Raw genomic sequence first — 24,959 nt, 5'->3', positions numbered from 1 at the left:
TGCCATTTTTTTCCAGCTGATTTTGAAACCATGCAACATTGAAGACCAGACTAAGTTTGATGAGAATCAGCAGAGGAGCGTAAGGAAAGCATTCAGCTTTAGTGCTGAGAGAAATAGCTTGGTGTCCTAAAAGAAAGTGATAGAACAGTGGTTAAATAAACTCATAAAAAAGCTGGATGTACTTCTATACTTGACTAAACACTAAAAAAATATAGCTATACTTACTGCTTGCTGTAAAAATTCACCTAAACCTGAACACTGAACCTGTATTAAAACACCCATTAAATCCCCTCTATTTATGTGCACATGAATAAAAATATGCCATGTTCTGATTTTACAACGTTATTGTTTATTTTGCAATATAATAATGAAGTATGGCCCTATGCAAGACTATAATATACCCGCTCATACTAAAAAGACCATCCTTCCTTCAAAATATTTCAAAAAGACAAGAAAGATGAAGGGCAAATGGAAAAAATGGGGTAAACTGAGATGAAATAATTTTCTGGGAGTCGTACAGCTGGTCAGAGTTCAGCCTGAAAATGCATCTCAGGTAAGCCTGGTCCTGGTCCTGTCCCTCAAATGCTACTTAAATTTCTCCACCAAAGATGCATGTATAATGATGCACTGTAGAGCTCGAATATGGAGAAATTGTACAAAATGAATCAGTAAAGTCTATTCAATAAAAAAAAAAATGGAGAAAAACCTAACCCTCCCAAACCATCTTGCTTATTCAGAATTATAAACACAACTCAGCAGTAATTCATGATAGTAGAAAACCATCAGAGAGTACAAGACTTTGAAATGTCAGAAAAGATGTCTACATACACATAGGAATTGGTAAGAAAATTTACAGTTTATATACCATAACTCCAGGTGAAATCTAAGTTCATTTTTATAGTGATATTTTGAAATTTTGTGGTTCCTTTCATCTAGAAAAACTCTAAATAATATTACTCACATACCTCTGAAGCTGATACATGGTTTAGTGGAAAAAAAAACCCCACAAACTTTTGATGTTTAAAATCTTGTTAATATGGAAATATTTTCCCTTAAAACGTCAAGGGAGCATTCAAGTTCCATTGATAACCACTGAAAAACTGGGAACTAGCAGTGCTGATATTTGCAGCCATAGCCATGTCATTGTCCCTTCCTATATACACCTGGAGAATACGACTGTCACCTAAAGGTATTTGGCATATACCAAAGTGAAACTATGACAACTGCTGTCTGACACATGGGCAGTTCCCGCCAGATATTGTTACAGACAAAACTATATATTGTAAATAGTACATCGAGAAAACTATGTGCGACCTAGGTAAGGCTGATATTCTCAGTGACAGCAGCAGATTTTCAGGGTGATATATGAGTTCCATTGAAGTCAATGGCAAAAGAATTCTTGACTTAGCAGCCTGCTTACCTCCTGTTCCTCCTCTTGAAAACGTCACTCAAAGAATTAAGGCTTGATTTACAAAGAATTAGCTATTGCACTTACATGGTTTCAGATTATGCATATTTTTTTGTTAAATACTAATGACTCTCTACTTTTTATTTAAGAACAATATGAAAGTGGCATGCAAACCAAATGGAAGAGGATCAAAGGAAGGCAGTTTTACTTCTGCAGCTGACCCAAAATTTTCATAATTACAGATAGCATAATATTTTTAATTAAGTTGGGTGGATTATTAGTATTAGTGGTAACTGCTTCTGCTCCTGCCTCTGTGTACATGCACAGGAGACTCTCAGCTTTCCAGCCACAGCCTGCATAACCCTTGAGTAACAGCAGCAGTACACATGCCATACTTCTGGATCCTTTCACAGATTAGCTACTTGTTGCTCCAAGTTACTTCCAACAGGAGAAAATGCCATTTTAAAAATACAGAGCACACTAATATTCAAAAAGATACAATGATGGAGCAGTAGCAGAGTCAGTTTTTGTGATGGTTACGTTGTTAGGCGGTAGAGATGATTGTTTATCACCTCTTTTCATTTTGACCTCAGACCTGCATTTTCTCTGCAAATTAGAACACTGAGCTTTTATAGATTAAATTATATTTTATGGACAAACTTATGGAAAGTTTTATCTGATGCGTGGCAATATGAATGGCATTAAAAAGCATTTGAAATTCTCTCTTCTGTTTCTGCTGAGAAGACTTTGTGAGTATTTTTGGATGAACGCTTGCATGTCTTTTATGCTTTGTTTACAGTGAGCACAGACAAGTCCTCAATTCTTCCCTCATAAACAAGGACTAGCCTCACATAAGAGTTTGGTCAGAAGGCTATTAAACTGATTTTTTTCCCCCTGAAATTTAATAAAAAACCCCCACCTGATAAAAGCTGACTGGTGTACGGACTTACCCCTGTATTCTGGTTCATATTATCTCAACATTACAGTTTCAGTAATTACACCTTTCAACTTCTGTCAATGATTTAAAAATGTGAAACTCTTGGATCTCTTGTGGTGTTTTAATTTATTTCAGCAATAGCTAGGTGTAACCTATGGAGAAACATAACCCTACAACTTTTTACAATTCCATTTTTTTCTAGCTCTATGTGTCTTGAGTACTCATTCTCACTCTTTGTAGTTATGATTTTTACCTCTTTATCAGTCTGTAGAGTCATTTGTTGTTCCATTACGCTTTGTCTTTGGCTGGGTTTCAGCAGCCGCTGAGTTCTGAAGTGATGAAACTTCTATGCATGTTCTATGTTTGGAGACTTCAAAGGACTTTGCACTGTTTCCATCAAGAGACTTAGCTGAAATAAGTACTTCACTTAGATCCTGGTTATTATCCAACTCAACAGAGGCTGCATTTTCAGTCTCAGGACTGCAGGATTTTGTAGATCCTCCAGCCGGTTCTGAGTATGATTCACAGAAAGAAATACTGTCACAACAAGCTGAGTTTTGCATAAGAGGCCAAGCATCTGAAATGTCTCCACAGGCAGAGTGTGAAAGCGAACCAAGGAAGGTAGGAATCATTTCTCCAATAGAATCAGAAGCCCTGCAAAAGGACAAAACCCACACGTTTCAAAAGCATTCCAGAAAATATTATCAGTATTGTAATTACTGTCATTAATAATTATAGGTATTTCAAGAAGGTTTAACAGGGTTATATTAAGTGAATACTATAGAGGCACCCTGTACAAACAAATTCTTTTGAAGAGGAATACAGTTTCTTCCTCATCTGGAAATGAAGAAAGCTCTGGAGAACACTACTAAAGGTGAAGAGGATGCCCGGAGCCCTTCACAGTATGAATTCAGTGTTTTAGAAAACATGAACTACAGTTGGGGTTGTTTATAGTTTAAAGAACAGAAATATGATAAAAAATACTATAGTACTGTTCAGATACAAAGACTGTTTCAAAGAGGAAGCAATTTATTTGTTCTCAATTTAATGGGGGGGGGGGGGCAGGTTTAAAACAAGATATAAAGAGCTTAAATTGCAGTAAGAAAGATGTTTGGGAAGGCTGTGGAATCTCCAACACTAGGGCTTTTTTAGAAAAAAAAAAAAAACAAAACCAAACCACCCAACCAAACCCAGGCTGGACAAATATCTAATGGAAGTAAAAGAAGTAAAGTGAGTTCAGACTGGGAAAAGGGAACAGACAACAAGGCTGCTTGAAGCTCCTTCTGTCTGTGTGATTTCATTCTGAACGTGCAGGCTGTTCTGTCTAGTCTTCAAAACGTGAAAAGAGAAGTTGTTCTCATATTCTCTTTCATGTGGAAGGGACAAAATATTAATGAACGGCAAGGATTTTTAGTTCTCTCAAGGATTATTTTTATTTTATGGAAAATGGAAGAAAATGGAAGCAGAAAGTCAGTATTATCTATCTCAAATGTATTTAAGGTGCGTGATGATACTGACATGTCTAAGTGCCCTCTACATGCCTCTCTCTGTTGAAAGCACAGTAATTTTTTTTACTATAGTATACCAAAATAAGTATTAACAAACCTAAAAAGAGATACTAATACATTTTATTTCCAAAACTGTCTACAGATTCATAAAACTGTAAAGGCTATATTGTCTGATATACAGTAATAATTTGTGTCACAGAACTCATCCCACATTAACATCACCTATAACAGACTTTAAGTAGCCTTACTCATTTCCAAAACACGATGCCTTAATAGCTTTGATATACACACAAAGCATTTTTATAAGATGAGGCCAAAAGACAGGACACTGCACCACAATTGAAGGAAATACATTATTTTGGCAAAGGAAATTGAAGCTAACTCCAATTCTACTGGAAGGAACCACAGAATCTTTGATGTCCACATAGCATGGATGTGACATTTATTTTTAAAGCCTTAACCAAAAGATCCCTCAGAAAGTACACAACTCTCAATTTGTCAGCCTTGGTGGTATAAAAGGATGACTCAAGCTTGCTGGTATTTAAACAAGTTATTATAGAAAATTTAGGTATTTTGTATCTTGTACTTAGGTCACTAAGTCACCTTGCATAAACAATACCTATGAAAAAGCTGCCTCTACGTTTTTAGTTACATTTAGTTACATTTGGCCATAAGAACGAAACAGCTGGAGACCAATTTAAGCCTTATATGGAAAAAAATTCTAGCTAAAATAAATAAATACATCCTGTGTTAAAATCTGTAACCAGGAAACTCTGAAGGACACCATAAATTTTATATATTTAGCTCGTGGCACTGCTGCAGAAATAACTACTCTACTACTGTATTTATATTCAGCTGATCAGGACAAACTAATGGTTACAATCCGGTAGAAATTAAGAAATACCAGATATTTAAAATCTCACAGTCATTAAGAGCTTCAAAAAAAATTTAAAATCTTCAGGATACTTCTAAACCATACCTTAATCCTCCCAGATTCACAGGTTTACGCAGCACCTTGCTAACCCACAGCAGAAGAGGGGGTCACCAAAGCCTCTAAGGCACCATAGAGTGAGAGGAAGACTATGTGCTTGTGAGAGAAATAAGTCACTTCTTCGTCAGAGAAACTGATATATCATGTCAGCATTTACTAAGTAATACTTAAAATAAATTTTTTACCATAAACTTGCTTTTGCACAAAACAGGTGTATATGGCTACAGTTCATCAAAATCCCTATTCCACTCTGAAGAGCTATTGTATCTGTATAAATATTAATTTGACTTCCTAAGAAATATTTAATGTTTAATAGAGATTTATAAAACTAAGTTACCTTTCATTAAGCGTAGTCTGTGAGTGGAAAGCACAACTGTGACTGCTGTGCTCCATGCTACAGGTTTCATCACAGCACAGTGATGGAATCAAGTGAACTGGTCCTGAGGAATGAAAGTTAATTTAATAATGTTAAAAGTGTTAAAGGTCTGTATAAACTTAGATTCTTTACTCTTTCAAACTTGAGTATTAGTTTACCAGTTACTTTATAATACATGGACTGAGGAAAGACATTTTTGATTGCAAAAATGGGTTCTTTAATTTATTACTTTAAAATTGAGTTACTTATAAAAGCCAAGCTGTTCCTCCAGGAGTAATACAGATGACAGTCATGAGCATCTACTTTTAAAATTAATTTACTTTTCAATTAGATACATGTGAGAGGAAGTATCACATTCTGAGTTGACATATTAGGATGGTATTTAAACCTGTGCTCTTGTGTTACATTATGTATCCGTTAATGTCCTATATGCATCTGTTCTGGTACTACTTCATAAAATCTCAAAGATTTGAAATGTTCAGGTTTTTAATGTCCTTTGGAGTTCATATCGTGTTCTTGGATACTGTCTGGTAAATCCTTCACACGAATTCAAGTCTCAAAGCCAGATGCAGTGCTGTTTTTATTGAAAAGAAATGAGACAGACATTTAAAGCTATTTTTTAAGTGAAGGGTCATTGGAATGAAACCAGAAAAAAAAATCATAACCAAAGAGCTACTTAGAAATTCTATGTGCTTCTTGAGAAACTAGCCTAGGACAAAGGGTAGTTTGACAATGTTAGCTCTAAGTGTTGCAACTGAAGTGTTAGATAAATGTTCCTCATGCCATAGAGTCACTTTTAGGTAGACTTAACATACCACATGTCTGTGATGTGCTTCTCTGGCACTGGCAACAAGTTCTGTGGTCATAGTCATTTAGCCGTGGTCTATCAAAACATGACAATTCAGAGCCATTGTAGTGAATGTCTTGTGACCTCAGAGACCCTTTGGACAAAATGAATAAAATATGTATTAGTAAATTATACTCTTTTTCCTGTTCAGAGCCTCCTATCTTCATGGAATGCTTAAATGTCATGCTACACAGTATTTCCATACATTTTCCAACTAAAAGATACACGATGATCTCATGGTTTCATATAACGCAAACCACAGATTTTGCAACAAATCCTAGAACAGCTGGTTCAACTACAGCCTCTTCTAGGAAGACATCTGCTCTTATTTTGATGATGATTTGAGAGTATATCTTATTCACTGTTACATTTTCTCAGTGTTTAATGATTCTCAGTGATTCCCACCTGAAATTTTCACATTCAGCTTTCAGCCACTGGGATTTTGTTTATGTTATCTTGAAGAGCTTTACATTAACAGCAGACTTCCTTTAAACTGTATAATTGTAGGCCAAGGCAAAGGAGTTACTAAATTTCACAAACAGAAGTTTGAGTTCACTATGTCTGAATTTCTTAACACTTATATTGTAAAGCATCTTATAGGTTAGGAACAATTCTTACAATGCCTCTCTGAATCTTTTTATTTTCGCTTGAGCTGTAAGCAGTGATAACATCAATGCTTCCTAGTTACTATTCTTGTTTGACGTCCAGTGTTCATTAGATGCTATAAACATATTTCAATAAAAGTTTTTTAAAGGATAAATGGGAACTAGAGTGCTTTTGACTTTTTCTTGATTTAAATTAAGAGGCAGAAACATGTTTATTCTAAACAATCTGTGAATTACATTGCTGAGCTGTTATGGATTTTTTTTTAAAAAATTTATAAATCTAACTGGCTTAGGCATTTAATTCATCTTGAATATGCCCATTGAGCCAAAATAGTTAATGACAGATCTGCTATCTAGCCTGGCCACATTCATTATCTTGATGAGCTAAGTTGTTTCACAATGGCATGTGATGCATAGGTCTTCCAAGCTAGTATTTCCACATTGGCACTACAACTCTATAATGACATCCCAGCTTGGATCCCAAATGGTACACGTATATCTGTGCAGCACGTAACAGAGTATGGCACAGAATTAATGCAATTGGATTATTTCTGGACATCTGCACAACATTTTCTTAGTAGAAGCTTGAACATCCACACTAGAGCTGGCAAACGTGTATGGATATATAATCTTGGGCTTCTGCTAGCTTGTTCATCTCAATGCTAAACTTGCTTTAATGCCAGAGAAATTTAATTTATTTACCTACAGAGAGATTTGCCAAACTCATACCGGCAGAGGAATATTACAAACAAACAGTCATAACTGGAAACTTACAGCTTGGTTTCTTCTCCATGAACTGCCTCTTGCAATAGATAACACAAAGAATAAGAAGAGCTAAGAGCACTGTTGCAAGTGCGCTGCATATAACAGCTGCTAGAGCAGTGTCTCGAGGACTGGAAGCAGTTGACGGGATCTTCACAAGGTTTACTTTGGTGGTACCTGAAATAAAATAAGAATAAAGGCAAACTGTAAACATTTCAGGAATGTACAGACATGTAAATGAAAGTCTGGGAAACAGAAGAGGTTCATAGCACAGAAAAAAAGAGTGTTCCACCTGCTAATGTATAAACAGCTCTAGATAGAATTATCAGCAACCACATTAAAAAAAAATCTTTAAGAAAATATCTTGCAAAATGAGTGGTAATGAGTAGAGATGCACACAAATGCATTCTGACTGTCCATGAGAATGGAATCAGACCTTCATCATGAAAACAAATACCTCTCAATTTTTAATGATGTCAGATCATTTTAATATCCAGAACATTTCCTAGTGTATAGTTGAGAAAGCTATCCACTAGGGGGAGTCACAAATACATGAGCTACCCTTAATAAGGAACTTTCTGAGAACTGAGACACCCACAGTTCAAATGCTATCAAAGGTACCATTTTGCTTGGTTGCATATGTCATGACACCATGGTCTGGGATCAAACCTATGATTTGAACTGTGCTAACTTTTTTTTTTTTGTTCAGAGATAGTTTTTTAATACAGACAATACCTCTAGTAAAAATTCAGCAGCTTGACTTTACATCCGTATTAGTAAAGACTTAAGCAATGTTTCTAGCTTTGACAAACATCGTTACTTTTATGTAGAAAGTTGAAAAAGTATCAAAAGTATCAACTACTGAAACTATCTTAAATTATGAATGGTCTTTAAAAATTAAATTCATAGAATTGTTTAGGTTGGAAAAGACCTTTAAGATCATCGAGTCCAACTGTTAACCTAACACTGCCAAGTCCTCCACTAAACCATGTCCCTAAGCATCACATCTACATGTCTTTTAAATGCCTCCAGGGATGGTAACTTCATCACTTCCCTGGGCAGCCTGTTCCAGGCCTTGACAATCTTTTTGGTGAAGAAATTTTTCCTAATACCCCATCTAAATCTCCCCTGGCACAACTTGAGGATGTCCTATCACTTGTTACTTGGGAAAAAATACCGACCCCCACCTCACTACAACCTCCTTTCAGGTAGCTGTAGAGAGCAATCAGGTCTCCTCTCAGCCTCCTCTTCTCCAGGCTAAACAACCCCAATTCCCTCAGCTGCTCCTCATGAGACCTCTTCCCTAGACACTTCACCAGCTTGGTTGCTCTTCATGGGATGCTCTTCTTTTTTATTATAAAATTCTTTTTTAAACAACTTATGAATTCTGATAGCTCATCTGTTTCAATCTATTTTGAAGTTCACATCAATTCAATGTTTTATGAGGAAAGAAATAAAACAGTTTCTCTGACAGCAAATTTTAAAAAAATCCACAAACCATACTTTATTAACTTATAAAAATAATTTAAACATGCCTGTTTCCCCCTAAAAATCTTTTGTTAAAACCTGAAGACTATAATTCCTAAGAAATGGTCCATGCAGTCATAAGTTTAAATTGCGAGATAAATGTCTGCCAGAGTATATTAAAATCACTTATCAAATTGTACATACACACAATTGTTTGACATCCTAACTGCAATATAATAATAGCAGGAGAGAACTTACTTACTAGCTTAGTTAGTGTAATCAATGGAATTGTATTAGGAATACTTTTCTCAGATAATTATGGTATTTCCTCTACACACATCAAAGGTGGGCAGCAAAGCATTACAACACCATATTGCTTTGTTATAATGGGTAGATTGCCAAAAAGCCAGGTATTTTGAAAATCAACTTTATTACATTCAATTCTAAGTCTTCAGACCACTCACACCACAGAAAATATTAACTTCTAGGAAATAAAGAATCCAAAACTAAAAAAAAAAGAAAGACAAAACTTATTAAATAAAGACAGCTTATGTGGATTATAATATCTTGTAGTTGCTGGTAAGTGGAGGAAGATAAAAGAAGTGGAGAGGTCAGATCACAGCTATCATTCAGAAGAAAGAATGTTTAGCTGTCAATGTCCTGATTTCAATGTGAAGAAAAACAAGAGTTACTGCATTTACACCTGCTTGAATATTTCTATTTACATTTGATTTGTAATATTATGTTCCACTGTCACCTCAAAAGTGTGGAGAGCAAATTTATAGCAGATCTTTTTAATACCCTTTGACTTGCCAAATTTGACAGAGTGTAGCTACAGGAAAGAGTCCAGCAAAGGGCCACCAGGATGACTGAAGATCTACAGCCTCTCTCCTATGATGAAAGGCTGAGAGAGCTGGGACTGCTCAGCCTGGAGAAGAAAAGGCTCAAGGGTGTACCACATCAATGTGTATAAAACTTTGAAGGGAGGGTGCAAAGAGGACAGAGCCAGGCTCTTTTCAGTGGACCAGAGGCAATGGGCACAAACTGAAACACAGGAGCTTCCCTCTGAACATCAGAAACACTTTTTAACTGTGAGAGTGACTGAGCGCTGGTGCAGATTGACCAGAGTAGTTGCAGAGTCTTCCTGCTTGGAGATGCTTAAAAGCTGTCTGGACATAGTCCTGGGCATCCTGCTTTAGGTGACTATGCGTGAGCACGGGGGTTGAACCAGATGATCGCCACACCTCTGTTCCTACCTCAACCATTCTGTGATTCCAAGTTACTAAAACACAGCAGATCTCAAAAATCAAGTCAATGAAGATGCTGAAGTCTCCCACATGAGAAATACATTTTGAAACTCTATCCTTGTACTGAAATGTTATTATTTTCATTATCATGGCTATTATTCGTGTTCCAGATAACAGAACAAAATTCCATTTCAGGGTCTCAGGTACTTTTCCTCTTAAATAATTGTTACCTTTCCTTGTCTTTATGTTCTTCTGTAATTCCTATTACTCACAGAGCTAAATTCTATGACCTGTTCACCTGTCATTCAAAAGAAAAAGCAACCAGTGCCGTCATCTTTTTGTCGTAACTTCAAGGCTCTTGGCAGAAGCACTGCAATTGTCCACAGAGGAAACCTCACTCAGTTTCTAGCACTCTTGCAGCTGTAGTTTTAAGTTTACAGTTTTAACAGACCACAGAAATTTCTGCATGGTATCTAAAGTTCTGGGATATAATTCTGTGAGAAGCAGTAAAATTATATATATCTAACAGCTATATATACAGCAACATGTGCTGGCTTTGGTGTGAAAACCAAGGAATAGGCTTTGATATCGGGTTTTCAATTTTAGTCAACCGCTTGATCTAGTCATTAGCAGGTTAAATCCAGCCTGGGCACGTATTTAAAAACAAGACAATAAAAACCTGGTCAGACCATCTTAAAACATTTTTCATATCAACAGATGTATATCAATACCTGTATCAATGTACCTACCTAAAAGTACTAAACAGTTCTTAGAAACTAGGCCTTCATAATTAATAGAAAAAAGAACTGTTAATCTTGAAAGCAAAAATAAAAATATTTTTGTATCTCTTCATTTGCTCACAAAATTTATCTATTTGCAAGTACAACTACAAATTACATATTACATATTCTGGGAAACTACAAATCACATATATTTCTTTAGTGCCCATCAGCAACATACAAATGAAATACAGCAATTTTATTTTAGACTGTGATGGCCAAAAAAAAAATATTTATTTTAGCCACTTATTTATTTAAGATTTATTTTATTTGGTTCTTTTTTTTTTTTTTTTTAACTTGAGAAAGCAATTTTCTGTTCCTGAGAATGCCTACCACTCGTCTTCACCTTCAAAGAACTTTTTGGAGCAGCTACTGTGAGCAGTCCATTGTAGCATAGCTCTAATTATAACGATAGTGATCTTCCCTGCAGAGACCAACATTTCAGAAGAGGATTGCTATTGCAGAAGTGGCCGTTGGGCATTGCTGCACTCTGCTTTCAGTGTTACTCAGATATGTGTGCATTTTCATAAACTCCTCCTTTTCAGGCTCACAGCCTTAATGGTCCCATTTCAGTAAAGCAAGGAGGTTCATTTTAAACTTTAAACTTGTATTTACATCTATTAAATGATTACATGATTACATTTAAATACATAATTAAACACTTCGTGAATTGGACGTGATACATTAAGAAAGGAGGGAGGAGGTAGCACTGGTTTATGACTTTGGAAAGCATGCGCATATTATGCATCACAAGAATAAAACAAAAAATGTATTTTATTTAAGAAATTGATTTCCTTTTCTAAGTCTTAGTTCAAATATATTCTGGAAATGTGCTAGCACTAAAGAAGAATTACCCAAAACACCAAGCTGTCTCCTGCATAGCTTTGAGCAGTAAGCCTAAATGCACATTCTTCCCTTAAGTAACCAATAGTACATGGTAATGTCAGTATACGCAAAAGTGAAAAAGCAAGTGAAGTTTTTGTTAATGGAAGATGGTTAAATAGCAGAAACCCAGCTAATATGTAACATACGAATTCCATCTATATCACTACAACTTCTGCCAATAAACAGAATAGTTGAATTTTCGGCCTGTTATACCCAACAACCAGAAACAGCACAAAATGTAAAAAGACTTCCTTTATCACTTCTTTCATGTTTATTTTCTCAGATTTTTTTTTTCCAGAACCATGATCAGTTACAGTCACTACTGGAATCAGAGTGCCTAAAAAAGCTTTCTGTGGTAGATTAACCGTGTGAAAACACAACTTGCAACATTTTATGTTTCTTCCATGCGTATAATAAATAATAATATAATTACCAAAGTTGAGGATAAAAAGCAGATTACGTTTGGGTTTTTTCTTTCTTACCATGTCATGTCAATGCTAACCCAAAGGGGGTTTATGCAATAAAACAAAGCTAATGAAAACTTGACTTAGGTAGGAATAACATGGTAACATTGGACAGAGTGCCATCATTTACACTCAGGATTGAAAATAAGATACAAAAGTAAATTAAAATGTGGTTAATTTCTGGAATAAGGGTATTTCTGGTCAAGAGAGGGGAAAGGAGCATTTGCCTGTTATAAAAAGTGATTACCCACTATCTTTATGCTGATTTGCCCAAGTCAGTGGTATCAACCTTAATTTGACAAGAATTAAGGGCTCAGACATACCCTCAAGTTACGATAATTTAACAAGTTACTGCCTGTCAGCTGAATTGCAGTGGCTATCTGTATGTATGCTCCTGATCCACAGAAAATGCAAGGCAATATGACTTATCTTGAAACTCCTTCATTTTGAAAAAAGTTCAAAAGATTTTTATGTTCATTTGAAAGTAAAAAGGCAATACCTCTACCTAGCAAAACAATGTATTATGTATAAACATCATGTGTGTATATATAATTCAGATACATGTATTATATATGTATATATAAAGAATACATATGTAATATATACTGTTGAGCTTTAACGTCAATGGAAAGCAAGTTGTTCTGAGTATATTTCAGTCTTTACAAAGCTGCAGATTGCCTCCCTTCTGATGTTTCAAGTAGGAGGTAGGAAACTTTATTAAACATTACTGTTGGAGACTGTGGTAAACATGGAGAGAGAGAGTCTCCCAACATCTGTAACAGGACAGCCATTTGCGTGCATGGCCTACACCCAGAAGTTCATCATGTCAAACCACATTTTTCAAATGTACTCCAAGTGCTGACTTTAAAGCCTTTAGTTTCCAAGTTAGTGCCCTACAACTTTTTTGGTTTATTTTGCTGGTAATTTTTTTAATAAATGTACCAAAAAGCCCTAGGGGAGAAAACGACTATTCAAGTATTTACCCATTGTTTGGAAATCCTGAGAAATGCGCTTATAAATTAAAATCTTTGGAATTTGATTTATTCATTTCCAAGCCCATTTCTCTTGCAATGCCTCTTTTCACAACCTCCAACTGCTGACAGTCTTCTATGTTTAAAGTGGTAGAACAATTACACTGTGTACGTGAATTTAAAATACATATGAACTCCACAGTACTGGATACACACCACTTTGTCTGTAAGGCATAATAAATCTCTGCAACATGTTTTTCTTTTAGTAATTAAGAGATGCTCATTCTTGGTACTACCACGGTCATCTAAATTGTACTGATACATGGGCACAAAAGTAGCATTGTTTCAGGCACAAAACTTTCACCTTTGAGAACTATCTAGTCGTTTAAAAATACTACCACGTAAGAATAAAGCCTCAAATCACTGGTACCCTCAAATAACCTGAAAAAAACCTCACAATAAGCAAAAAAACCAAAGGAAGCGGGATAAAATCTGTGTCACTGCTGAACTACCTATTCTCGCCCCTGCAATATAACATAAGCGGTTATCAGTGTGAGAAGACAGTATGTCTCTCCTCCATTAATCGGAAATACTTAGCAAGATCTGGTGGCACAAAGTATATATTGCTATTAATATGACTGTGGTGTTGTCAGCAATTATGCTTCTGACTTGCTTCTAGCAGCTCACTTTGCACCTCTGACAGTTGAGGGTGTTTAATATTGTATTTTGCAAAAAATGCTATTTCTTTCTCAGGTGTTTTCACATGTTAAATCAGTATCACACAAAGTTTGTGTCAGAACATATGAGGTTGTTAGGTACAGCAGAAACCCCCTATTTCCCTACTTTGCTTCTAACTTGTACTTTTAACCAATTCTTTCATGTTTTGGGAACAAGAACACAGTATTTTTGGATAATCTCTTGTTCAAATCCAAGTGTAGAATACATCCATCTCACCCAGGCTATGATTTTCAACAGATGATGAAAGTAGAAAGTATCTGTCTGTATTCTGTATGTGCAGTCCCATTGCATCTTTAGGACTACCCAGCTATAGAATAAAAGAACCTGGTGCAATATTTCAGTCAATTAAGTCTGTTTAGGACAGTTACTGCTTGTACACACACTCTATCACTCTCAGTTCCAAAATGCTTATACGAGGCATTACCCACATACACAGAAGAAGAGTTGGTATTGCCTAAATAGGTGACTATTGCCATTACCTGTTTTCTAAGAATGGAAGACCATGTACCCTTTAGAATCTAACTATATATTCCCTGGTGAAATGACAATGGCATGTATGTAAATATAAGAATAAGCATGTCTGAAAGTTGTTTCTTTAGCCAACAGAGTAACCCACTTTCATTAATCGAAAGTGCAAGTGAACACTGTGAGTGCCACGCATACTGGCTACAGATCTGTTCTAAAAGGTTCAAGCAAGACCCCCTAGTTGCGGTGTGAGGAGCTTGTAGATTGGTGCATGGATTGGTTTTCAGTATGGATTGAAACATGACAGCACAGAAAGCTCCATCCACCAGATGGGCAAGACTGAGGGCTGGAAGGATGGCTACCACACTTTATGCTCTCACCTGGGCAGGGAACATCCATGCTCTTCCAGATACAGACTGCTGGGACACTGGATGTATTTCAAGTGCAATTGTGACATACACCCAAAATCACTGAAATTAATACAGTACTACATATATATTTGTGTAAAGACCAGTAAAGCAAAAAATGAATGTAGATCAGTCATAAAAGAGTTTTTGTCTCCTTCTGATTCAATGAGAAGTAATTTCTAACACTTCATTCTTGCCCAATTATTTCCCTCTTTGTCCTGGTTCAGCTGTGGTAAAACCCAGGGAGCAGAGCAAAAGCTTGTGTGACGATTGCAAGCCTGTATCCTGAATTTGTTAATACAAACTTTGATAAACATCACTAATAGTCTTGCAGTACATTTTCTGGTCTCTTCTAGCTTTAAAGACATTTTGTAAAGATAATAACAGTACTCAGCTACCTCACTGCTGTCTGCAGACTGGATACCTGTTTTCTCATCAGAATCACACGGTATATTGTGATAATTTTCAGTCACAAAGTTTTTATAGCTTTAGACAATAGGGACTGTATATTCAAACAAAAGAAAATATGAGTGATACATTACAAAACCTACTATATTTGAATATCAAATTATGTGCAGGATCATTTGCTTATTTTGTTTAAAAAGGAAGTTTTTGAACCGGCCAAATAGTCTATCTAGTCCAGACAGCTAGATATTCCAACAGCAATAAAAAAAAAAAAAACACAAAAAAAAAACAGTAGAATTTTAATACCCTTCCCTTGTTGCTTCCTGGCCTACAATTAAAATATGAAACAACTGGGTAAGGAAAAGAAAACCTGATGATTAGAGACATCTCCACTCTTCAAAATCTCTGTAATGTACTAACATTTTTTGTTCCTGAATGTGAAAAAAACATAAATGCTGAGGAAATTCTTCCACCTACTAGCAGTTCCATGCAGAAAGAGCCTACTTTTAAGATGTGACTAATAAAAAATCAGTACTGAAAGAGATCTGAAAATACATGTGTGTGTCCATATGCGTTCAATACTGAAAGAATTTATTACATTCAATTGTAAAAAGGATATTTCTGAATTGAAAGAATATATGAGAAATAAAATACAAAAGTCCCACAACTTTCAGATAAGCTTTTGAATAATCTAAAAATCAATGCACATATAAAATTGATGCCACTATATTTTGGTATCCGTTTTGAAGAGTGACAAAGGACTTGATCTTTTGGCATGGGTCTTAACTATGTAAAAGTTAAGCCTTAAAATCTGTAATTTTTAAATCCAAGGTCTCTTATCTAGGAAACTAGAGGCCTGTGTTAGATCACATACTTCCTATACAGTGCAAAGGAAAAAGTTAAGCATAGAATAGTCTGAAATATCTGTCACACTGCGTAACATGCTGCCTAAAGCACCAGGCTCAGCCTATAGATGTAGAAACCTGCAGAAGGATACCAAAATTTGTTCTTCCCATAAATTACTCAGAGTGGCAGAGAGGGGCTCCCATCTTCTCTTAAAACTCTCCCGAGAACAAAAATCTATGATCTTATTTTAAAATTAAATTGAGGGGGGAAAAATCATGAGTATGGCTTGTAACGCGTTTCAGATGCAACTCTCGAAAGAGGAGGTAATGATGGGGTTTCTGCCTTCTGTGAAAGCTTAACAGCCCTTTGCCAAGAAGCACAAGACAGAGCTTCAATCGCCTCCTCTGCTACCTCCATGGAGGTCGTTTTAGCCACTAGGCTGTTTTACCACTGAGCTTGGTAAAAGCTTATTTCATCTCCCCAGCTGAATCTGCTCAGCTGTAAAGGTTCAGCAGAAGTAGTAAGGACCCCTCTTGACACAGCCAACAGTCACATGCAATGTGGAATGCAACAAAATTAAATAAACCATACTCAGGCTTGCCCACCACTTTTTTTTTTTTCTGTTTATAATTATGTTAAAATATCACTAATTTAGGTTAAACTCTCCAGGCAAGGCAAATACTTCTGAATGTAGGGTGTTTGTTGGGTTTTTGTTTGTTGGGGGGGTGGGGTGTTGGGTTTTTGCCTTTTAAAAACATAACTATTAGCCATTTCCACATATTGGGGGGAAAATATGTCTGTATTGTGGAAAACAGAGTGTGTTTATGTAATTAAGATTGTTCCATAATACTTACACACAACTGGGCTGAATTATGATTCTGAAATGCAGAAGTTAAGACTTGCATAACCAACTCTACTAGTATTTTCTAACTTTTTAATGTTCAACTTCACAACCTCAGCATCTTTTAAAAATGTTTTTTTGGGTAAGTAATCTGAAATACATGGGATTAAATATAAATTTTCATAATTTTATAACACATAGCCTTGACACCTTTAGAAGCTGGACATTTACCACCACCTTATTGTAATACTGCAAATATCAAAGTAAATGTCATGATTTACTACAAAGAAAGTTACCTACTGTGCAATAGTAAGCATGCACATGCAAACTATAGTACAGATGAAAAAGCTGTAGTTTTCAAGTCAGAAATAATAATAGCTTATAAACAACAGTTTTTAATTTACTACTTAAAGCTTTGGGGGTAAAGTCAAGTCATACAGAACAAAAGGCTGCTGCATACAAGATCCTTGCTTTGTTATTTTACTTGACCTGAAACATAGCATCTCCCCTCTTTAACATAAATCAATATGAATTAGTCACAGAATACAGAAGACACTGAGAGGTTATCTTTGAAAAGTCAAGCTCTATTGGTGAGGTTCACATGACCAGAGCAAACACCTGCTTCTGAGGGAGTCACCTGAACTTCCTCTACATGGGGAGGGGGAGAAAGGCTCATTTAGAGTGCAATTAATCTGATTGGTTTTAAACACCTCCCTTGATCATTCCTCTCCACTGGATATAGAGTGAGCCTAAGGTCACCAGCTTATAGATGTAGCCATTATAGATATCCACAGTCAAGAAGGAGGCATCCTACTCTGGGTTTGTCAAGTAAAGATCCAGGGGTTTAGATGCCTTTGACTATTTTGACTTTAATTTCTCTGTTTCAGTTCATTAGCTGTATAACAGACACTAATCATTTTACATCACTCCTATTGTAAAGATAAAAGTCTAACAACTGCAAAATTTCTAACAACTGCTTTATATTGGCAGAACCACAGAAAAGCCTGGCAGTAATTAATAGCTCAGATTCTGCATGGAATATAAAACAGTGTGTAGCAAATAAGGCCAGACATAAAATTATGGGTTTTGCCTATCTTGTGCTTTAAATGAGCAAAGGCCCAGTGGGAAATAACATATGCAACAATGTAAATAAAGCCTGTATCAGAGTGAGTATATATTAAGGATTCTAATTATGGTTGCAGGCCTCAATTCTGGCACATTTTCTTTAGCAAGTTTTCTTAAAAAAAGGGTCGTTTGTAAGAAGCATTTCACCAAAACAAAAAAAAGTATTTTATAATTTTTTATTTATGTGTTTATTTATTTAGCATGTCTACAGTCTAAAAACTCAATTTTCCTCCTTAAAAAGAATTAAAAAGGGTAAGAGGAAGATCAAGTTTTAGAAAGACAGATAGAATTGTTCAATGTTGAATTTGCAGTTTTCATCTAACCTGATACTGGCATCTAGATGGAAATCTAACTTCAGAAGTCTGAAGGTTTAAAGGTGAAGTCAGAGCTACTCACCTTAAGCTCTCTTTCTAAAACAGAGGCAGAAACAGAAATCTCCAGAGAAGTACTTAATCTGAAATGGCTTGAAAGACTGCTTAGTGTTAGTCATTGAAGCTTACCTTACCTGGCTTGCCTGAACTCTCAAGGTCCCTAACTCTCTCCACTGATTATCAGTGTGAGTTTGGGCTGACAAATTCAGTGTTAAGCATTAGCTTTTATATACCTAAATTAGAGTGTATTAATTCCATCCTAAATTTCTACATGCAGATATGGTAACTACAAATTACATTCAGTAGTAAGCACATACAATTATACCACTGAACTTAAATGAAACTTTATTAAAACTGGTGGATAGAACCCTTTATTTAAGAAAGCTGTAACAGAGAGCTAATCTTTTTAAGAAACACTCACAGCCTATACCTCAAAGGCACATATCACTGCCCAAAATAACATGTGAGATGACTCTACGATCTTTGTAGAAGAGGAGGTTGGCAATGTACTGCTTTAGCACAACTGAACCAGTAAGACTGAGAATGTGTGAGGCCGATCACCTAAAAGATTAAAGGTGAGCAAAGTAGAGGACAACAACTAAAAGGATACAAGTGATCAGCAGGAACATTAGGTCTTTCTTCTGTTAGGTTGTTTCCAGCTCACGAGGTCTCAGTTTACAATGAATCATCACTGCTAAGGCCCTTAGTGCATGGCTCCCGTTTTAAGGCTATCGCATCTTATCCCATTTCCAATACCTTCCAGTCCTCTAGGTAATTCCAGTCCTCTGGAGTGATATTTCAATATTCTTTTGCTTGACAATGATTTTCTTAATGGAGAGTTGGCAATATGGAAAGTTTCAGCCTAGATGGATTCCCTGTTTTCTACTGTATTTTTTTAAAAAACAATAAATTTAAGGGAAATACAGCCTAAGTATTTTGTAGCCAAGCAATATAGCCAATAGATTCTACCAGCACAAAGCAGAACAAAAAACCCCAATACATTATTGTGCATTTCTTTAGTAGTCTTTTATACTCACATGTCAGTCACAACTTGGACTCTCTGTACCCAAAAGCCAGAGCAGTCAGCATATATTTATACCACAGGCACCAAAACTCAGTGCTGTTGAAATGGTGCTAATGCAATCATTCCCAGAATTAGCTAACATCATTATACAAGATAAATTTAAACTAATATTTTCAGTCTGAACATAGAGCAAGAGCATGTTAATAAAGTCATGTATTTAAAAGTCATATGCTTCTGTATCTAGAAGATGTCCAAAAAAATCTAAACAACAACAACAAATTACTGCAAAGCTGTAACTACGACTCATTTTTTTTCAGGTTATCCCCAAAAGAATAAAGTTAACTGAAAAAATGTTTTGCGGCTTTACTGCAATGTATGCCATACTGGAATAATTTTTATCAACCTAATGGCCAAGTTAAATAAGAACTTTGCAAACCTACTCCATACAACGAACAGATAATTACTTATAGCCACTGCAGGACTGGGCTAAAGGGCTAGCCACATTAGTACGTATGCATAAGAAAAAAAACATAGGAAATAGTACTTATTCAGTACAGGTCAACGATTAGCCCCTTCTCTGTAACTCAGGAATTTCAAGTTCACTTTAATCTAGTGTAATTGAGCTAACCAGCTCTTACATTAAAAAGTAATGATTAAGTTAAATTTCTTGCAGACATTCTGTACCTAAAACAAACATGCAGTATGCCTCTGGCAAAGAAGGATACTAATCATAGGGTTGACTCATAAGATGAAAGGTTGCACAAGTTACTACTAGAAACAAAAGTATGGTAAACTGGTTTGAAAAAACATATTGAAATTCTCATACTCCACAGTTAAGATGAGAATTTCACTTTCTAACTGTACTTAACAGTGTGAAGAAACAAAACTAAACACACTGTTTTGCACTGAAGTGCAAACTTCTTGTTCATATGTTAGATGAACAGACTAGAAGTGAATACTGCAATTACAAGCTTCACCAAGCTAGGCACAAAGGAATTTTTTAACCTAACCAAGAACTAGGGTCTTTATAATGAATTTTCACTACACAAAAACACGCAAAACTAAGTATTTTGGTCACTCTCAGCTTTCTTTTGTTACATAAAACATGCTCTTAAAATGGATAGTTAAGGATTCCCTGCGTTGTCAGGCAATGAATCCCTAACTTCACTCTTAATGCAACAATCTGTTCCCTGATTTAAAAGGAATCATAAAAGAAACATATCACCAAGGCTCCAGACATCTGTGGGGAAGGATATACAAGTTCAAAAGTAGTTTTGTATTTCAAGCTGAAGCTTTCACTGGGATTAGCAGAGAGGGTTGCCAGCTGTGAGTTAGAACAAAGATACAAAATCTGCTCTATATGTTACTGTGTACTGATTCGATACGACCTTCTGAATGCCAGATGGGCACCACTTATGCAAACTCCTATTAACAGTTGCATAAGCTTGTGATGTGAATTCATGAAATAAATTAAATGTGATTAAATTTATTTTAAGATCACAAGTTGACGTTTCCGTTTCAAGCTATGCATTTTTCATCATGTTGTAGTAAGCAATGAGAAATGTATTTTCAAAGAGATTTACACTGGAATATTGTGTTCTTTCTGAAGCACATTAATACATGCTTTAGTAGATAAAAATGGATTACACATAATTAGTGCAACTCATGCTGAAATGAGAAAGCCAATGCCTTTCAGTGCAATTCAGCTTGCTCAAGTATCACCTCAACTTCATACCATCTACTTAAAATTTTACTGGATTATGATCATATGTATTTTATATATTAAATTTTCAGAGATTATAAACAAATAGTGTTGAAAAACAACGTTTCCATTCCTAATTTATTCCATGATTTCCATTTGTATGACGGAAGTCATTTACAATACATCTACTCACTCTGAAAATCATTTAATATTTATATTGCTAACAGCTTTCTAAGGGACTGATCTTCTAGATTTTGTATTAGAGAAGATGATTTTTTGAAGTTTCTAAACTCCTCGTATTCAAATTTTCCTGTCCTCCCCCACTCATAATAAAGGAGCACTTTCAAGAGGTCCAGAAATTACCATTTCTTTTACATTATTTTCCTTTCTCTAGGTTTTCTGTTGTTGAAGAATGTGGTAGGAGCTTATACTACAGCCTTCTCAATAAGTGCACTAATAGAGCTCCCTATTCACTACTAGATCACCTGTTTTGGTAAAATCAGAAAATTTCTTGTCTGAGGTCTCTTACTCTGTCAGCATGGACAGAAATTAGTCACCAGGGTCAAAAGGATTTAAAAGAGACAATAAACGACAACATTATTCAATATACTGCAGTCAGCTAGGAAACTAAACTGGAGAAGACTCAATTCTAATCTTATCATGTATCTCAAGAAGTTGGATCTTTATAATATTATGTGGATTGCAATAACACTTGAATTTATAATGCTGAAATTATTTTTAGCAGCCAGAACACCTATGGGCCACTGGCAGTATGCTTCAAATATATAAGAATTAAAACCAATTACAGACAAATTCTCTGTTCTCAGAAACCTGGCCTTCAGTGGCCAGGAAAGAAAAAGGAGTTTCCCCCCAGAGAATGCTAAACTGCCACGAAGGAAAATTCTTTCACAGATCCAGAGACTAGTATGATGCAGGCATTAAAGAGATGATCCATGTGCTCAATGAAAACCACCAAACATTCTGATAGTTGTTCAGTCAACAAACACAATAAAGCTCAATAACTTAAATGATGGGGAGGTAGAATGACAGGAAATGTTTGACTGTCAGCAAGAAAGCACTTCCTATCCACAGCCTCTTACGACGCCAGGCATGTCTGTGAGGGTCAGTCAGCATAAGGGTGGGACACAAGCCCACCAATTTTGGAAGAGAAAATCTTATGGCGGCATCAAACCTGTGTTACATCAGAAGCTTGCACAATGTAACAGCAGGAAAGAACTAGAAAGGGTTATTTTGGTATGGTATTTTTGCTCTGTTGGAAGAGCTACAGCATTCCTTCATTTGTCAGCTGGCAACAGTAGCTAGTAGTGATGTTCACGACTCTCTACCATCAGACAGGCAGTGAACTGTGAAACCTTAAAGAGAACAAATGTCTTAACTGGCATGTTGAGATAAAACGAGTATTCCACTTCTTACTTATCACTTACTAGAATCAACAGCATTTTGCATAAAATGTGAATATATGACTGCCCTTGCATCAAAGGAAAGAGTATTATTTTCAGACCCACATAAAAAAAATCTAACCTTTACTTTTGCCAGGACAAAGTGAGGTTACAGTATTGTTTATTTACTGAAAAATGGATGGTTTTCACTATTGGTCAATCAGTTTGGGCTTCCTTCTACCATTAAGTATCACCTCAATCAGACAGATTTTTGCACACAAAAAACTTTTCACTGTGGAACTTTCTGTCTACATTTTGATCCAGAAGAAAGTTTCACAATCCATCTCACACAGCCTTAACTATGGCAACATGTGTGAAATCAATCTAAAACCATGTTTTGCCAAGAGAAAAGTCACATACTATAATTACCATACGTAATAAAAGGAAAGGTTTAGCAATTTCCTTGAAAAATAACAAAAAGAAAAGGGAGAGTCAAAGGACATCCTTCTGTAGAGCCTCCAGAAAGAAATACTATCAAGAAGTATGAATTAATCCTAATTTTGTTTGGCCTTGCACTGCTACTGCAAAATTTATGTTAGTGAACCATACCTTGATGTTGCATATCCCACAGAAATATTTGTTTGTATCTCAAAGACATTTTGTGTTTTAAAAGCTGCTCAGAAAATATTTTCATTACAGAAGTACAAATACAATTATAATCAAGGAAAGAAAAAAAGACAATACTTTTCTGAATGAAAAATGTACAAAATGCACACCAGTTAATAGACCAGAAATGTCTTTTAATGATGCTTTTGTGCAGATTCATTCCCTGATGTATGGGATTACTCATTATAGTGCATGAAGCAGTGCATTAAACTTCTTTGGTTCAATGAATTGCATTCTAGAATGTATTCCTGATGCTCCACTTAAACTTGTAATTACCAACCCATTAGTTATAAACCAGTTTCCAGAAAACTGTGGCATACTTTCCTTCCTGACGATCGTACTTTTTTGTGGGGGGTGGGGTGTAAAAGAAAAAAAAAAATCAGAGGTAAACTTTTTGTCTGTTTATGTTTTTCTTCCTTTTTTGATATGCATTGATTTTTACTAAACTTTGCAGAGCCTTCACAGAGCCATATTCAGCTTTTAAAATTCCCATTGGGTGTTATCAGCAGAGCTCCTCTAGGATTTGCTAGTCAGTTTTAACGCATCTAGTAATACAGAGGTAGTAAGAAGCGAACCAGAGGACTACCCATTATTTGAGATTAAAGAGCAGAATAATTGAAATAGAAGTCTGCCTTAGTCACCTGTAGTTCACACAAACAGATAAAGCAGGAAGTAGGGAGGAAAGTTTGGTTGATTAGTCAGATAATCATTTAAATGGAAACTCAGTAATTTGAAGCTTTACTTCAAATACAGCTCAGATTCTTAACTATTTGGCCTAACTTCTATTCAATAAAAGAATAGTCTTATTGGTATACTTTCATCAGCATATCCAAACAGCAAAGACAGCAGATAGGCTTTTCCCCTCTTTTTGAAAAGCTATGAATATTAAATTGGAATTTATTATTCAACCATCACTTGTGGTTGCAGTCAGAATGGGAGAACTATGAACAACGTCATGATCTTAAGAAGGTATCTTAGAACAATTGAAATGTATTCAATTTTGTTAATTTCATAAGGCATGAAACCAGGATCACAAAAGAGGCACAGGCCCTAGAGGGCTAAGCAGTGCACCATCTAGGCTGCATACACAATGCTGGGAACCTACTTGTGATGTAAGAATCAAAGAGTAAGGACAAACAGCCAACACATAGTTAGTTCACATAAGGAAAGAATCCTGGACTCAAAGAAGTTATCAAGGCAAGGACTTCCAGCCCATATCCCAACCTGCTCTGCTGCATTTGGTGTCAGAAGACACCATAGAACAGATTGCCCAGAGATGGGTGACAGACTGATTAGCTTGTAGATCCTGATGGTTTCAGTGCCAGCTTGGCACATAGCTGCTCAGTGTTGCAAAAGTTTTGGGATGACCACTGAAGAGTACAGAGAACTTTGTAGACGCCTCCTTAAATTCCAGTTCTACTACCTCTTGGATGACTGTGATAGAGAATGGGGCCTGTATTCTCCAATTAGGCACCTATTGGGAGTATCCTGCCCAGTCCATGCACATGTATTTCCTTCCATGGCAGTCAGAGGAAAGCACGTGAACCACAATCCTTTTGGCCTAATCTAAAGCTGCGATGTGTCCAAGCCACCTGGATCCAGACCCAGTGGAATACTCCTGGACACCACAGTCTATGAATTGTAGGTCCCTTGGGCTTGTAAGCATTTGCACAGTTGGGTAGCTGTCAAGCAGGACGGTTAGTGATGCAATTTTGGAGTCAG

The 24,959-nt window shown here is 36.0% G+C and overlaps 1 protein-coding gene across 1 annotated transcript in view; it reads right to left on the bottom strand.

The window, feature by feature from the left end:
• Positions 1-2,605: 2,605 nt before the first annotated feature.
• Positions 2,606-24,959, bottom strand: part of TNFRSF19 (TNF receptor superfamily member 19) — a 47,920-nt gene continuing 25,566 nt past the window's right edge. The window contains exons 5-8 of the mRNA XM_009950372.2: positions 7,447-7,611; positions 6,036-6,161; positions 5,182-5,284; positions 2,606-2,999 (exon numbers count right to left, since the gene is read on the bottom strand). Of these exons, the coding sequence (XP_009948674.2) occupies positions 2,606-2,999; positions 5,182-5,284; positions 6,036-6,161; positions 7,447-7,611 (788 nt within the window). The remainder of the gene's footprint in view (positions 3,000-5,181; positions 5,285-6,035; positions 6,162-7,446; positions 7,612-24,959) is intronic.

This window comes from Leptosomus discolor, chromosome 1, assembly GCF_034619465.1.
Source record: "Leptosomus discolor isolate bLepDis1 chromosome 1, bLepDis1.hap2, whole genome shotgun sequence".
Classification (NCBI taxonomy): domain Eukaryota; kingdom Metazoa; phylum Chordata; class Aves; order Leptosomiformes; family Leptosomidae; genus Leptosomus; species Leptosomus discolor.
This window is presented reverse-complemented; position numbering and strand designations above follow the sequence as displayed.